Source organism: Juglans regia, chromosome 3 (assembly GCF_001411555.2).
Source record: "Juglans regia cultivar Chandler chromosome 3, Walnut 2.0, whole genome shotgun sequence".
Classification (NCBI taxonomy): Eukaryota; Viridiplantae; Streptophyta; class Magnoliopsida; order Fagales; family Juglandaceae; genus Juglans; species Juglans regia.
The window spans coordinates 14,767,900-14,786,451 of record NC_049903.1 but is presented as its reverse complement, the minus strand read 5'-3'; the positions used below and the strand labels follow the sequence as shown (position 1 = coordinate 14,786,451).

General features: G+C 34.1%; 1 protein-coding gene across 2 annotated transcripts; it reads right to left on the bottom strand.

Moving 5' to 3' along the window:
- Window positions 1-1,340: 1,340 nt before the first annotated feature.
- Window positions 1,341-13,624, bottom strand: LOC109009829 (small RNA 2'-O-methyltransferase). 2 transcript variants are annotated; one of them, XM_018990459.2, is made up of 10 exons: window positions 13,433-13,624; window positions 11,937-12,212; window positions 9,026-9,115; window positions 7,364-7,821; window positions 7,001-7,246; window positions 5,350-6,308; window positions 4,548-4,699; window positions 4,358-4,474; window positions 3,497-3,634; window positions 1,341-2,088 (listed from the first exon to the last, which is right to left on the bottom strand). In XM_018990459.2, exons 2-10 carry the CDS (start codon window positions 12,210-12,212, stop codon window positions 1,645-1,647), a joined length of 2,880 nt encoding a protein of 959 aa, XP_018846004.1. In that variant the 5' UTR covers window positions 13,433-13,624; the 3' UTR covers window positions 1,341-1,644. The 2 variants fall into 2 exon arrangements, with proteins under 2 accessions (XP_018846004.1, XP_018846007.1); XM_018990462.2 differs by lacking the exon at window positions 4,358-4,474.
- Window positions 13,625-18,552: the final 4,928 nt, after the last annotated feature.

Sequence of the window (18,552 nt, the reverse complement as noted above, 5' to 3'; positions counted from 1 at the left end):
AAAATTATAAATTTATTTAAAAATATTTTCTTAATAATTAAGTAAAAACAGATCAATAACTTTTATCAGGATGCATCCTCCGCATCATTTCCCTTTTATATATCAAGCTTAACTTTTCAATTTTGATAAAATTGATACTTAAATTTTTTTTTAAAAAAAATTATTTTTTTCCTATGATATGTTCTCTACTATTGAGAAATAAAGCCCATTACGACGAGACCCGCAACTTTCATAAAAATTCATTGAACTTTATCTCATTTTCTTTCTTTCTTTTTTTAAAAAAAAATCAACTTTCTCGGCATCCTTTGTCCCGATTCTACTTTGAGGTTTCATTTTATGAATAATACTAGTATTTTCCTTCGTTTTATTTTCTCATTTAAATCGTTTATGTATTTATTTTTTAAAAAAAATAATAAATTTTGTTTAATAGTTAAGAAATAGACTATTAATACATTGGTTTTAAACAAAAAAAAATGTTTATACATATTTAAAAAATGTTTCAAATAAAAAATTTAAAAAAAAACGTAGGATTTACATTAAGGGCACACCAAGTAGGCAAATTGAAGAGGCATAGTAGCACCACCCTTCGTTTTATACATGAAGTATCTATATTTTTTTTTAAAATTATATTTGCAGTCTTAGAGAGTTAAATTCACGCATATTTTTTTTTTAAAATAGATAAATCTAAAACTTACATAGAAAAGTTATTTTTTTAATAATAGATCCTATCTTTAAACAAAAAAAAAAAAAATATGCAGAAATTACACATGCCAAAACTTAATTTAACATTATCCTTATATATAGACAGGACCTTTAGATGAACCAAAATTTGGCTGGGTGGCACAATATCCTAGTGGTCAAATTTGAATGGAGGATGCAAAGTGAAATTTATATATAATTTAATATATTCGAAAATGAAACTCTTTATAATCCAATGTAAAAAAAATTAAAATACTGTGAATTGTTGGTGAAAATTATAATTTCCTTTAAACAAAAAGGAAACGAAGAAAGAAACTTTTCAAATGTGTAAATTTTGGGATATAATAATTAATCCATTATAGAATTTTCAAAATATTCAGTGGTTTGTCATTTGCAAATAAAAAGCAAGGAAGGAAGAACCACCCACCAATCTTTAGGTTGTGTTTGAATGTTGAAGTGAGTTGAGTTGAATTGAGTTAAGATGATAAAATATTGTTAGAATATTATTTTTTAATATTATTATTATTTTGAGATTTGAAAAAATTGAATTGTTTATTATATTTTGTATTGGGATTTGAAAAAGTTATAATGATGAGTTGAGAGTATTTGAAGAACCAAACGAAGCCGAGTTCTAAGTAAATGGAGCTTGAGCATGATTACCAAAAAATAAAAAATGGAGCTCGAGCAAGCACCATGTTGTAAGTATATTTACAAAACCAAGTAAGTCTATATAAATATCTGAAGGCAACAGCAACATGATTTGGGAAGGGACAACAAATTGCATTAACTTTGTGACCACATGTGCATGCATACACATGCATTACCATAACTTTTTCTGCGATCAAAACTGGATACCCCAACTAGGAGTCCTAATGCACTAAGATAACTGAAACCAAAATCTCAATCTGACACATTCTAAAGGACAATACAATTGACAGTAATTTGTTAGCTAGAATATGTTGACCTATTCCACTCCCATATAACTTTGTGATGATGTGCTGAATCTGTATATTTTAGATGTTCATCTTCATCGGGTGGGGACATCCTTCGGAAGACGGCAATCTGGGAAGCAAAACCTGGTTCAATGTCACCAGATCCGCCGACCCCACTGAACTCGACACTGTAATTGTACTTTGCTGCTAAATCAGTTGCCCAGCGGTTGAACTGCTCTCTAGTCCATTCAAATTTGTGATCATGGTTGCGAAATTTACAAGATTGTGAGTGGGTTTTCTCATCTGGATCCTCTTCTTGGCTTGATAGATTAGCTTTCTGGAGTATCACATTGTACTCATAGTTTGGGGTTGAAACAATAAGAATCTTTGGACAAAAAGATCTCAGCACCACATCTCCAAACAGAAATGCCTGATCTTCCTCCATATGCTCAATAACCTGTAATATTTCCCACAACATAGCTGTCAATCAGGCACGCATAAGTAAACGGTTCACTGATTTAGGAAACTGTAACCTAATATAACAATTTACTGTAACGATATATAAGAGGCAGATTTTGTTTGCTACTTCTCAACGAAAATAAGGTACCCCGAATGCCACTAGTACATACTTTTAGCAATGGAGAAATAGTACAGTTAAATCACCTTAAATTGATAGGGCAAGATGAATTTAATCATTTAAATTATATTCTCTAACGCTTTCTTTTATCAGTAAATACAAATTTTATTTAAAATAGGCAAAGCCAACTACACGGGACTAGACGGCATGTAGACCACTGTTATGATAATATGCTAAATCACCAATTATCCCAAAAGCTGAAACTAATAGAAAATGATGAATTTAATTATTTAAATTATATTCTTTAACACCTACAAAGAGTGGCATATAAGGAACCATAGTGGCAAACTCAATGCAATCACAGTTAGTTATATAGCAGAAAAATTCTAGACAAAACTAAACACATATTGGAAATAAATAGCATTGTCATGTAGGTCAAAATTAAAGCTTATATTTGAAGCACCATTCTATGCATCCAACACAAATTTGACAAACAAAACATCCAACGCAGATGAATCCATATAAACAGATTTGTTTCTCGGATGAACGAAGCTTTTTATTTTTGAATCAAAGTTGCATGCATGTAAGGGTAAATGGGATAAAATATGCACATAATTTTGACCCATTTAAGCGACTAGCAGACAATGTATTCTAAATGTTTTCTTAAAGAATCCATCATATATGGTAAGATTTAATACTCAATCTGCAGTGTTTAGTTTGATTAACATGAAATTGAAATGATCAAGATAATACAATGCGATAATTGCTAATCAAGTCTTACTCCAGACCTCTGTGCTAATGTTACATTCATTCCACGGATCCATTTCTTATGCAATTACATCTCAATAGTAGGGGAGTACATTTGCAGCAAATAACTGAACTTTGAACTTCTTTCATAGAAGCATCAAAACGAAAAGTTTCAAAACTTTCTCCTAAATCTTTTCCCTTTCTTAATCTTCTTTTTCATTTTTGTTTGCCTCAATGCCAAAATTGCCAAAGTCACAAGTGATGTACATGATAAGAGCATATGCCATCTGTATAAAATGCATCCAAACATGCATACACAGTAACACAACACGGGCAACATGTAGAATTTTGGTGCTAAGGCTACATAAATATAAATTCCTTGCCAAGTTCAAGTCCTAAAAAGTTAAAGATGACAAACAATATGAATAAAGATAATGAAATTAACAAAATCAAATCAAGCTGGGAAAAAAACAAACCAAAAAGCACAGAACACTATGCATTGTAGGTAAAATCAAGTGAGCCGAGAAGGGTTATTGTATACCTCTAAACAAGTGCCAATATCAAATCCGCATAATCGAGGATCAAAATCTGTGACAGAACCATCATAAAGAATTGTAGATTTGACACATGTAATCGGCTCATTACCATCGGTATTCCTGCTTAGTTTTGAATGAAGTATCTGCAGTATTTAACACTAATCAAGATCCTTAAAATATGGCAAATGGTTAACAGCAAAGGATAGAAACATCATAGCGGTAAGAAATACAGAAATCTTTATCCACATACTTTTAATAAGGATGAAAAAAGAATATGTAATAAATACATTGTCAGATGTAGCTAACATACAGTTCGCATGCAGGAAATGCACTCAAACCAACAAAATATTTACAAGTCAAAATCAACCTTTAAAAGTTTGCAACCTTTAAACTGGCCATTTTAATAGCCAAGTGTGTTGACCCTACAGCATTTACATCACTGGGATGACAAGATGTTACACACCCGAACAGATAAAATTTCCTAAACCACGAGGACTACAGTTTTGGGCTACACCAAGGAAATCATTCTGGAACGAGAAACCAACAACTACAAATCTGTACGCATACCAGTAGGCCTATTATATATCACATTACTTCCCACAGGTGATTAAATAGATTAAACGTTACATATATAGCGAAGGGCCATACTTTCTTTGCTGGCTCCCAATGATGGGTATACCCATAAAAATGTAACCACTAGCCTCGAACGTATTTGAATTGTTTAGAAGCAGATCTTACATTATCTTGTCCACATGGTAACTAGCCAAATATCTAACCAAGGAGTGACCATGACTTCAAAGAAAATTTTGGGATATAACAAGAACATGCCCTATATGCAAAACTCAGCAGCTGTAAGCAGTTCAGACCTTTGCTGCGCGACTTAGACTCTTCTGTGAAATATCAATACCAACAATTTTTTCCAAAGTGGTTGGATAATTTAATAAAGAATCCAATAAACTTCCAGAACCACATCCAAAGTCAACCTGAAATAAATCAGAGATCAACTCAGTTTAACACATAAACATTAAAAATAGCAGACGAGAAATGCTTACATACCAGAGTAGTAGCACAAGATTCTCTGATGTGTTTCACAGCATATTCAACACGTTGCTTCGAAAGAGGCGGGCTGAAAAGGGCCTGCTCCATTCTGTCCTCCAGAGGTTCAGCTACACGCAACAAAGTTAGAGAATACTCCAAGCAGCAGGATTCTGCAAAGTAGAGAGAACAAAGAAGACAGCACACAACTAGTTAGATCTCATAATCAATTCTTTAAGCTAAAGAAATGAAGAAGATGACCCCGTTACAGATTGGGAATCGGTTTGAATGAAATATATCAAAAAAGTTGAGTCATAAACATAGCACCAAAAGTGTTATTTCTTTGTGCATTCAATTATCCATCCAAGTGAAAACATACTTGGGGGGATAAAAGAATCCAAAGAAATTGTTTCCACCAAATTTAATCATGCATACTGTTGATGCTTAGAGAAACCAATATTGATGCTACTGTCTCTTTAGAGTGAACAGGGAAGTATCTGCCACATTCTCCTACCCATAACAAGTAATGAGACAGAATTCTTAGCAAGAAACTTTTTTAAGATTTGAACTGGCCATTCACCATTCAGTGAAAGGATTTCCCTTTTAACAATGTCAGCCAACCAATGGATTACGACCAAACAATTGCATGCCTCGGACATAATGAATCTTTCATTCTACAGAAAACTGACTCAGCATCCATATGAAATCCAGATGAGGTAAAAAATCATCAATTTCATAATGATGAAACTCAGATTTATGTAGTCACAAGCTGTTCCATGAAATCATCCTCATAACATTGCCATGAAAGGAGAGGGTAACTCACTTGAAGATAACAATGAAAGACTCCTTGCAGAAACAGCAGCAGCAGCAGCTAAAACAAACTCTTTGGGGGCCATGTCCATTTTGAAACAAGCAGACTGACCAATGGACATCTGGGTCACAACTACTTCAAGGTTGGGAATTACTGCTCCAGCCCCTATCTCAAACTCAAACTCATTACTACTTTCAATAACTTCTTTCCTATTTCCACTTTCTGTCACCAAAGATACCGAATAACTAATAAATAACAAGCACCCATTGGAGGGGCAGACACCAGAATCTGGACCATCAATGTTTAAAGAGAAAACTCCTTGTCCAGGCAAAGTATTTAGCATACTAATATGGTTTTCGTCTAGAAATTTGGCACCTTGAGTCTCACTTTGGTAAACATTATGAATTGATCTACACAACGCAAACTCCTTAAAAAAGTTTTTCTCACAGAATCGAATTTCAAGGCTATTGGCAGTACTGTTTAGCTTCTCTGGAGTCATATCCAAGTCCCTAAAATACGCATTCAACCATGAGAGAACTTTCAAGGAAGTGTTCTGGACAGAATCATTCTGCTTCTTAAAAGAATCTTTGGGGAAACACTCTACAGTCAAATCTTGACACTTGGAAAACAGTTTTACTTCACATTGATAGGTGACAGCTGATTCTACAGATTCCCTGGCAACAGTATCTCTAGCACATCCCTTTTCATGCTCTATCTCTTCTTCAGTTGAATCTGTAACCTTCAACTTCTTGCCACATGCTGGTGACTCAGACAGTGCTTTTATAGGAGTAGTTACAGTAGAGAAGACAGGCTCAGATAGCCTATGCTGGCGACAGAAAGTACACAAGATATCTCTTGGTAAAGAACCTCTCCAATTTGTTCTTGTAGTGAAAGCCGAAGGCAGCTCTGCCATTAGTACTGCCTCTCTGGACAACTTGTAAATTCCACATGGTATCTTACTTATGAGCGTCCTGAAGGCAATGTAAATAAAACCAATTTATGCAATGGTGCACAGTTACCTAATACTGAACAGCAGAACAATAGTGGCATATGCAAACTTACTTGCCACCATACTCTCTGACAAGACCCAATAACATAAAAAATTAGCAAATTAAAAAAATAGAGTATTCAAAAACAACTCCAACCACAAGGAAGGTTTCGAGAAAATGATGATCTGACCTACAATTTTGTAATTTTCCTTCTTTTTAGTCATTTACAAAAAACGAGAGCAATTAAATGGTTAATCAGGATTATCATAATGCTAAATTAGATACCTAACCTAAAGAAAAATTAACATAATGGTGACTCCAAAAAGAGAGAGCTAATAACTTTATAAAGAGGTAAGATATAAACAAACTAGCATTGGAAACATCAAACATGTCAGACAAATGGTTTGTAGTGCACGACCTGTCATTATTTTTTGGCTTGATATGGGGGAGTGACAAAGAATTCATAAGCTTATATAGCCAATGCACCAACTATCTTCGAATTATCATTTGCAGTACTTACTGAACCTCTGCAGTAGCACAAGAATACTAAACATAGGCAGATTCTTTATGATTTCGCATCAGTTTGTATCAAACAAAAATATCAAGTATCAGTGTGGAGAAGACCCTAAAAAGTTGAATATGGTAAGACAACCAACTCAGTGAAATACACAGACCTGTAATATGATTGCACAGATACATCTTCATAGAAAAGGTCTTTGGACTTCCAGGTGTATCCAATGGATGCCAAAATTGCATCTCCATATATATAATGACCAGAGAAATAACTTGCCCTTGCATTTAATGGTCTTTCAAAATGAAGAGCTTCTTGTGCTGTTAGAGGATCGGATGACGGGTCCAACATGTACAAGTGATGGGCAACAAAGTACAATCTTGTCTCAGAAGAAGTTTTACCAACAGTCCTGGTAGAAACCAGTGCAAATTAGTACAAACAGTGGGACTCAGACTCATACATAGAAGCGACATAATAATGAAACTTCCATCTTCCTAGACCCTGCCAATACATAGTTTCCACCTACCTGGAGATCAGAACATTAGCAGCATCAGTTAAACCAAGTTTTTTGGAAATATCATCCAGGTAATACCCAGTGGAGGAAACATCAAGAGTCACAGTTTCAACAGCCTTCTCTGATGAACATGGAATACATACAGCTTCAATCAAAGTGCTTTCTGGGGAGCCAGATGGTTGGCTAATTGAAGACTCCATTATCTCAGGCGGGTATGGGCTTTGCCTCCGAATCCAAAGCTGCCCCTCAGAAGTAGCAAGAATGCCAGATAATCTTGTTGCCGCCCTCATAATTAATGGTATAACCAAGAATGGATTTGACTCCACTTTTGGATTAATGAATTTACAAAGATTGCTAAGCTTTGAATCATAGATAGCCATAACAGAAACAGGAACCAAACCATTAAATTCACCTTCTCTCTGCAAAGCTGCTCTAAGGTGACCACTCAGGGGATGAAGAATTGAGAGGAACTTTACCGATGACACAAAAGAAACATGGAAAAGGTCAGACTCAAATAAATGTACCCAAGATAATATAGAATGAGTGTACTTTCAACTGAAAGTTTCAATATTTTGTCGAATTCTCCGTAGGATGTGCTTTTATTAGAACATAAATGAAAGTTCTATAGAAAACATAATGAGACTGTAGAAGTCATCCTCTCTCTGAATTGCATTTCCAAAGTGACATATCATGGGATATAAATGAACTATAACAACAGCCACAAAAGGCATAAAGCTATCATAAAATACATACATGTGTCTGTACATATACATGGGCGCACTGAGTTCATATGCACATATGTATGTATGTATGTATGTATGTATGTATAAGATAATGATAGCAGAAAAAAAAGCACGATGACCCAAGTTTCAATGCTCAGATTTCAACCATAAGAAGAATGTGCTTATTAGATCTAAAACTTGTTAGTATAAGAATGTGTTGTAGTAGTTAATTGTCCGCTATTCTTTGGCAGTTGAAAGTTCTAGGGCTCCATGTTGAATATCAGATGATAAATTTTTTTTATATATAAGAAATTTATTGAAACCACGTCATTAGGCATAGCCCAAGTACACAGTCAGATGATAAATGTTAACATATTATCTCCCCAAAGGCTAAGGGGGGAAAATATGATCGAGTCATATGCACAGGCAATTATGACTGCATCAGTCATTGAGTAACAAAGCTAAGGATCCACACATAGGTCTGTTCATAACCAGAAACGAGAATGAGTTGAGTCATCATATATGTAAATTTAAACTCATTGGCTTTGAGGAGTTGCAGAAAATTAATAAGAGGGATATACTAGAAAGATCAGGTCAAAATAAGCTATCGTTTAGAAATAATATAAATGTGATTCCCTGATTGAAACAAATATGGGATCCACAGGCATATTAAAATCAGATAAAAAAGCATTGTACAGAGTTCAGAGATTCAGATCACCAAAACAAATTGCGATGGAATAGCACAAACACTGACACATCAGGACAGAATAATGATACTGTTCCAAGCAAGTATATGAAACTAATTCCTACAGTTACAAAGTTAGATGCTCTATACTATACAACCTCCAAGCATCAATAAAGTGTACATATCCTCATAGTAGAAAAAGGAAAGAAAGAACCAAAAAAAAAATAAAAAAGCTTTTCATAGTTCATATCAATACAAACTACCAACCTCGTTTGAAAATAAATACTTGACACGAGCAACCAGTTTATCCCAGGCTTCCTGCTGAGTAAGACTATTTGTGGAAATTTGGATGCCTAGCTGCAGTGGAAGGAATTTAATTAAAATAGAAACAACCAAAATTGTTATTACCCAACCTAGTTCCAACAAAAGTACAAATTTTTTTATTAGTGGTTCTAACCAAAGTAGATATCAGTCTATTACAAATTAAATTTTTTTTTTTTTTTTATAAGTAAGAAGTAATTGTATTGATAAAGATAGGCATAGCCCAAGTACACCGGAGGTATACATATGAGTACACCAAATTAAGAACTAGAAACTGTTACAAGAAAGTCATGGACTATTACAAATTAATTGAATCTTGCACATGAAAAAGCAGATAAAGACTATAAGTAAACACTGAAATAGCATCGAAGAATACAATAAGAAAATGTTCATAATCTAATATGCATGTTAGAGAAGCATGTCTTCTATTACATAATGTAAATTCAAATGAAAACCAAAACCCCAATGATCCGTGCCACCAAAAAGGGGACACATGGTATACGATTATAGGTAACATGAATATATAATTGACACTCCATTGCAGGGACCACTTTCACATTTCATGCTAACCTTAGGAGTGGACCAACTTTTCTGTTCTAATGGGCTTTATTTTATGTTACAGATTTCAAATTAAATGGATTTAATTAGAGTCCTAAATGACTTGGTGCATAATTAAGCTGGATAACAAGCAGACAATGAAGTTGACAGTGGTAAAGAAAACTACAGTTATAACAGGAGCAGCAAAAGATTTACCATAGACACAGAAGTTTTAATACACAAGGAATCACAAAACAAAACCACTTTCCAATGAAAAAATATGAGGTATAACTCAAAACAGCAAAAAATGTCTTCTATACTGAACAGTGTAGGCCAGAAAAGTTTTTTTGCTAATAGATATGCAATGGAAAAAGTGTATATCTATCAAACATATCCCAAGTATCAACCCATCATCACCCACCCGTGGGTAGCCCAAGTGGTAAGGGCGAACTTGTGTGCATGAGCCACATGTCACAGGTTCGATTCCCCCTAGGATCAAACTGCGATTTAAGTGGGAGGCCATGGCGGTGGGTTGTTGTGCTAGTCTCCCCAGGGGTGTAGGTTCCATGGGTAAGTCCTAAGGGCTCTACCGTGGGGTAGTTCCCCCATCATCAAAAAAAAAAGTATCAACCCATCATCATAAAATATCTCGACACATTCCAGGAATTTCCATCTTTTCATGCAATTTTGTAGCTTTTTAGTTGATTAAAAAACCTACAGATCTGTACGTATGAAAATCCTCTCCTTTTTCCCTCAAGTGGACATTACTACATTCAAAAGCAAGGAGGAAGCAAAAGAATAAAATCAAAAACACAAACACAAAAAAAAACCCTCACCTCATGACCAACAGAATACCACTTTGACATCCCCCATCACCCAAACCACTTTGACCTTTTTTCTTTCTCTAGTCTGGTGTATCTGATGTATACTCCTTGTGTACTAATAGTTACTCTTTTTATCTTTAATTAATTCATCTTACTTGTAAAAAACAGAGAGAGAGAGAGAGCACAGAAAAACAGTGACTAAACCCCTGTTCCTGGGTGCATTAGTTGTATTTGACTATCAAGAGAATAACAAAACACACAAGAATCCTTATCCCAAAAAAACAAATAAAAATAAAAAGACTAGAGAACCAAGCAACTATAAGTTAAAGTTACTGCAATTAGAGGACAAAGCAAGACTTCCAAACACATGAAATGGAAATAAAATTAAATTAAATGAACTGGTAGACCTGCTTTTAGAAAGGGGAGAATAAGAAATTATAGGTGAAAAAAGAGTAGGGTATGATTTGTCGTTCACAGAGAATAAAAAAGCCCAGCTTAATAGAGCAGGATCAATAAATCAGACTACAAAAAGTTTCATGGGCAAGTATAACGAGCAGTAGCCTGCATTAGAGATTCTGGAAAAAAAAAAAATTGGAGACAGGAAAAAGAAAATGCAGTTCACATGGCACTGCAGCCATCTGGTTTATTTAATGTTATTGAAGAGCCTTTGAGCATTTTTATTAGCTTTATATGCATGTTACAGTTTTTCTTCTTATAAATAGAAGATTATGAAATAATAGCAATACGGAATTCCTATTACCATCAATAAACATCCTCATTTGGCTTGTTAGACATGATGAGAATTTCTGGTTTTTCTTTTTTCAGCATCTGAAAGAGGTGTTTCCTTAGTTTCTCCCAAAAATATAGGCTGAGTATATTCATATTTATAGCCCTCCCAACTATGTAAGCTCGCCCAATCACAGTAGAAACAAATTGAGGCTTATAAGCTCACTGGTGAAAAGCCGTTCCAAATTTAAATATATAAGAAAGAACCTTGGATAAATAGATAGATAAATTAGTAAACAAATAATGAAGAGTGACATATTAGTCAAATACAATAGGTTCCACCGACATGCTACATTATAAAGTGCATATTTGCTTCTTAAATTAACCGAGAGACTTTGGCTCTAAGATAGGGAGCAAACAATATAATTTTTTTTTTTTTTATAAGTAAAAAAAAATATCAAGAATATTTTTTTGGTGAATTAACATATAAAAACATCAAGAATATTCTTGATATATATATATATATTTAGGTAATTGAATAATTATAGACGGTTTATGGAAAGAAAGGCAGGTCACATCTAAGCAACAGATATAAACCTTAGAACTTAGCTGAAAGGGAAAATAAAATATAATGGATATTCCTCTAGTTCAAACAAAAGTTCCATTGTTGTACTTAAACATCACACAGTTAAGGGATTCTGAAGCTACAGTTGGCAGCCAATGAAACAAGAAAAAGAATGGCGGTAAAGTAGGGTAAGAGAAATAAAAACCTTCTCGATAGCCATCTCAGCAGCAGATTGCTCAGCATCCTTCTTTTTCTTAAAGGTTCCTGAGACAACAGAAATCCCTGGTAGCTGCAAGCTGCATCGGTAAAGAGAGGGCCCCTTATGTGGGATGGCCAATCCTGGGCATCCATATTCAGCAGGTTCTTGTACTTCCTCTACATTGTAGCTAGCCTCGCCACCAAACTTTTGGTATATAATAGCTTTAGGTGTAAGGGTTGCCTTCTTTGCTGCAACAGCTGAGGATCCTCCAGTTTCCATCATCTGGGTTTAAATGTATAAACCGTTAGCACAAAATGCCATATATCTGGTGCATAAATGACTATCTCAAGGACGGTTAGTTAGATCTCATTAAGGGGGACTTACATATAATCTGAACTCCTAGTTAGTACGGAGTATAAAGTATCTCACCAAAGGTAAATATAAGTAACATGGATTGCAGTAATTAATATAAGATTATTTCTTATATTAACCAATAATAATGCAAAATCAATCACATTGAGCTTTGTTCCTATGAGTGAATGAAATTCCCTAACATATTTTAGGCTCATTACAAATATGATCACAAAATCCAATATCCTGAACATCCAATTCCAACATAGAAAAGAAAAAGATAGCAATTGAGACAATCCACTACCATAGTTCTGCATCTACATGAAAAGGATGTAATAAAGAGATTATATTTAAATCCTTGTCCAATGTAGTTCCCACTCTTGGAGCAAAAAAAATCCAATAATGCGTTTCAGAAAATCCAAATTTAGATGCAAACTGAAGATATGGAAATTAAATCGTTACCCAACTCAAAAAAAACATAAAACATGGTTACCCAACTCAAATTAATATTCTACATACGGCTCTGATCATTCAATTTTGGACTTGAATACAAAATAAAACCTCTTACACAGCATAAAAAAAATTACGATGCCAAGTCCCCAGTTCCCAAACAAATTGAGAAATGAAACCTATAAAATATATAGACAAAAGAGTGAAAAATTAATGTACTGAACTTGCAATAGCCAATTCCAATGCTAACATTTTACATGATGATTATACAAAAGCGGGAAAATAAAAACACTCAAAAAGATATTCACCGAGTAATAAGGCTAAGACGTCACAGTTAATAAAATTCAATAGGAAGTAGACAAAAAAACAAAAGCAAAAAAAAAAACCCAAACTTTATCTGCTGTGATTTTCAGTGCTTCGATTTTCTTTGCAAGTTCGAGTTGACAGAAGGAAATAAGCCTCAAAGGTCGCCAAGAAACTTACAGGGCAATCTTATAAGAAAAAGCGAAAAAAAAAAGATTTCAGGAATAAAAAAGAAAACATAAATTTGGCTATGGGTTCGGGAACCAAGCAATGTACTAAAGCAATTGGAACAAGAGTAGGCTGAAAAAGGGGGAAAAGAAAAGACAGACTTAATGGGGTTTCATTCAACCGACATTCCACGTAAAAAAAGACGGTAAATTGCATAGAATAAAGTGTACCTATACATGGGCAATGGGTTCCAGAGAGAGAGGAAGAGGCTCTTGAGCTTCTGGGTTTTTAGTGTTGTGTATGTGCTTCAAGCTTGGGAGCCGGAGGGTTTGGTGGGGGTTATGGGAAAGGCAATTTTGGAGAATCAAACGGTCTTTTTAAGGGAAAGGAGGGAAAGGTCTGCCAATCAGAGAATAAATAGTCAAAACTTTGGAAGCAAGTTCTGCATGCCAAGCCGGCAAGCCGTGCTATTTAAGGGCAGGTTTGGTACATCAACCAAAACACAAAATTATCATCTCATCTCATCTCATTATTACACATTTTTCAAATCTCCATATAAAATATTATAAACAATTCAACTTTTTAAAATTCCAATACACATTTTTCAAATCCCAAAACAATAATAATATTAAAACTTAATATTTTAAACTTCAAAACAAAACACAAAATTCTTATCTCATTCCCCAAACCTACCCTAAGTCTGATTTTTCAGGGTTTTCCTTTGATTGGCTACTCATGCATAAACCTTTTTATCCTGCTCTTTACTTCTCTTTATAAATCCTTTGCTTGATTATGTTATCAGAAAATATAAATATCAGCCTATTGTACATATCAGCCACCGCACACTCTCTTTATTGAGTGAAAAAAAAAAAAAAAAAAATTTACCTGTGGTGTGCTGCGGCTTCCGGCTGATGCGCAGCACAGCCCTTATGTTATATAGCACCCTTTACTTATCTCCTATATTACGTTTTTTTTTTTTTTTTAAAGATCTCCTATATTATGTTTACTTAGGGGTGTAAGAATTTCGGTCTAGATCAAAAAAATCAATTGGACAGACTAAGGAATTGAATTGCCTCGATTTAAAAAATTAGGAAATGAGATAAAATAAGTTGAATAAAATATTATTAGAATATATTTTTTTAATATTATTTTTATTTTCAAATTTGAAAAAGTCGAATTATTTATTTTATTTTATGTAAAAATTTAAAAAAAATTGTAATGATTAGATAAGTTGAGATGAGTTATGAAAACAAACAAGACATAAGTTTTCAATTCAATCTTGAGATGGGGTATTTTCACCCCGAACTAGAGACCAAATTTACTATATAAAATTTTAAATGATTTTTATATGGCATTTTATAATCTTTATTTTGGTAGTTATATAAATTGAAAGCAAGTAATTATGTAATTTCTTGTAACTAATTATAAGTAGTTATGTAATTTTATGCTAACCTAATTATTAATGCTTAGATTCTATAAAATATTAAAGATTAAGAATTTTAAGATAGTGTATTAACTATTAATTATTAATAATTCATATACTATTAACATTATTAATTTATTACACTTAATTAAAATACTCAATTATTTAAGCATATACTTAGTTAGAAAACTTAGATAAAATCACACTTAATTACTTTCGTTTAATCATTTTATACAAGTTTTTTTCTCGAAAACTTGAAAAAAATGGAGAAAAAGTTATCCAGACCGAAACACCTCAATAAGACCAACTAGACCCAACCAAAACAGTCTGGTCCAATCCAAAGGCCTTAACAGTCCGATCTTTTGGACCAAAAGAATCGATCTGGTCCAAAATCATTTTGATCAAAGACTGATCAAACTAGACCGATTATACCTCTATGTTGACCTAATATGTTTTGCTAATAATTTGATTAACTCTTGTTTTTACAATAGCAAATTTAAGAATTAATGAATAGTCCCTTATGGTGAGATAGCATATTATGCTAATTAAATATTATACTAATTAATGTTATGTTATAACTTATGTCATATCTCACTGTCATTACAGTATGTTTTTTTTTTGGTGCATGTCATTACAGTATGTTGATATGGCATTATCCTTCAACTATTATATCAACTTTAATTTTTTAAGTAATAAAGGAAGATGCTACAATAATAAATTCAAGTATTGGTGGATAATGGCACATTAACATAGTGAGACAGAAAATTGGGCAAAAAATTTAGTATATAGTATTTTCCCGTTAATGTTTCCTCAATAAAAAAATTACTTGCGAATCTTGTATTTAACTTTAATTTTTTAAGTAATAAAGGAAGATGCTACAATAATAAATTCAAGTATTGGTGGATAATGGCACATTAACATAGTGAGACAGAAAATTGGGCAAAAATTTAGTATATAGTATTTTCCCGTTAATGTTTCCTCAATAAAAAAATTACTTGCGAATCTTGTATTTACTTTTTTTTTTTTTAAAGCGAATCTTGTATTTACTTATTTTTTAAAAAAAAAATACTTACAACTGCAAATATCATTTCTATTTTTAAATTGTAGTAAATAAAGTAATTTTACATATCACACCCCTAGGCCCTATCCTACTAGAATAAGGCGGTATAGTCTATCAACTTTAGAGTTTTTCTTTAAAACAATGAAGGTTGATCCAAAAATAATAAAAAGGAAAATGCTGGAGCTCCCGCTGGGGGCTCCCGCTGGGAGCTCCCGCTAGAGCTCTAGTGTATTTTATATGTGTATTTTTTAATTCTTTTTTTATATAGATGTTTTTAATAATTTTTAATATTTTTAAAAAATAAAAAAATTCATAATATTATTAAATAATACTTTCTTAATCACGAAGTAAAATAAAAAATATTTTTTTAATATTTTTTATTTTACTTCATAATTAAGGAAGTATTTTTTAATAATTTTTTTTTTACTTCTTGATTAAGAAAGTGTTTTTAATAATATTTTATATTTAAAAAATATTAAAAAATTTTATATAAAAAATAATTTAAAAAAAAAACACAAACAAATACATGCTACAGCCCCCAGCGGGGGCTGTAGCACTATCCTAATAAAAAGTATCATATTTTATATAATGATATAAAAATGTCACAATTCTGTTCATGAACAGTAGTGGGCCGAAGTTCATTGTGAGCTTTGGTTGGCTCAAGCCTATGGTTGTGTTGACCTGTGACCCTTTCTTTTATTTTATTTTCAAGTTAATATCGAGTTGGGCATGGCCCATTTATTGTTATTATAATTGTTGAATTGCCCTTATTTTACAGTCTGATTAAGTAGGCCATTGGCCCATTAGTTAGTTAAAGGAGTATTTGTAGTGGGAGGACGAAGAGGTAAGGATCCGGAAAATTAATAGCATTCTCATTTTCAAGTTTATCTTCTTCTTCCTCTCTATTATTCTGGAGGTTTCTCACCCTCGAAGTGAGATTGTTCATTCAACCCTCAGGGGTGTGTTACAAGTGGTATCAGAGCCAGGTTAGTGACGACCCCTCTGCTAATCACCACCATATGCCTCATTTGTTATCCGAAACAACCCAAGTAGCAGCCAAACGACATCATCCCCAGTCCCTCCAAACCAAACATTCAATTGAGGTTGATGACGGACAAATTTTAACCCACCAAAAATTCAAAGCAAAAGCAAAAATGGGAATCAATGAAGAATTTATGGACGACAAGGTCAAGCGGATGAGAGATCTGTGCTCGAGATTCTCCTTCACCACCATTTGGAAAATTCAAACCCAAGCTGCAAGCTCAGATTCTCATATTTGGAATTTTGATCCTGGAGGAGTCACCACCATTTGTTTATTCACAAGCTCCCAACTACGGAAAAGCAACCATTCCGTAGAAACAATAATACCAGCACGTTCATTATATTCCATTCCCAAGTCCGATTCCAGTTATATCCCGTTCGGAACAATGTCAGCGTCCGCGACGCCCATTACTGCCTCACCTCTGTTCGGAGCAACGTCGTCTGCGAGAGCAACCTCCGCTTCGAGTTCAACACCTTTCGGAACAACAGTTCCATCAGTGAGTCCAGGTTTATCCACCTTCGGATCATCTATATCCGCACCGAGTTCCACCCCATCCATATTTGGAACAACAACATTCTCATCATCATTGTCATTTGCTGCCACCTCTCCATTTTCAAACACTAAACCCAACAGTAGAGAGGGAAAGAATCCACCATGTAGGGCTTCTCATTCGGTTCTTCATCCTCCTCTTCTTCCTCACAAGCCGCACCAATCTCTTACTTGCTGCTCGTGCTTCCTTGGTCAACTGGAGGCAATTCCCCTCAAACTTGCAGGTGGAACGGATATATGGGGTTACACTTCAACGGGCGATGCTGTGAGATTGAGGAGTGGCAATCAGAAATTAGCCAAAGGAAATGTTGCCTGGGAGTTGTTTGATGAAAGGCATGAAGGGACCCTAGCTGATGAGAGCAAATTAAATCGGATGAAAATTAAGACCGTTATACCGGTGGTAGAGAAGCGCTTGGATCGTTTGGTTCAGCTCTATGAAGAGGATGGCCATTATTTTATCAATGTGGAGCACTGCGGTGATGATTTTCTCACAGCAGTAGCTGATTTAATGCAAAACACTGAAAAAGGGGATGATTTACAAGCCTTTGAGTCAGAAGCTTGTGGAACCTTACAGAATATGTTTGACAAAAATGTTTGCAACAAATATGAAGTAGATAATGATGAAGCTGGAAGAAGCTATATCAATGTTATAGAGGATTCACCCAAATCTCAGAAGGATTCGAGTTTTATGAATTTGGATTCTTCTAGTTATGGTGAAGACTTAAGAACTCCAAAGAGCAAGGGTGTCAAATATACCCCTTCTTCTACGGATTGGAGCAGTCTTGCCTTCATGCAAGGGTCAAATAAACGTCATTCAAAATCTGTGGATTATTGGAGCAGCATCATTCAAAGTCCAGCTACATCAATTTCCTATAAAAGACGGTGCTCCCAAACATCGAAAGAGGAACATGAGAGTCATGAGACTCTGAGTTATGAAGAATTACAGTCTCTGGATGATTTTGAAGTGGCAGATGTCGTGATATTTGGTATGGTTGAGGTATATAAAGTCATTTCTACCTTGCTTGTAATTTATGGTGGAGGAAAACTATTCATGGGCTTGCAAGTTTTAGGAGATAAGAAATTTGCACCTCAACTGCTTGATTTTTTGCCACTTAGAGTTATTTTCAAACCTTTTGATAGAGGAAGAGAAAGAAATCATGTGGGGATGCATATAGATGGAAGAGTTCTTTCAGGTAGAAGTGTTGTTGATGAATCCATGATTACAGGAGAATCACTTCCTGTGTATAATGAAGAAGGCCTTACGGTCTCTGCTGGG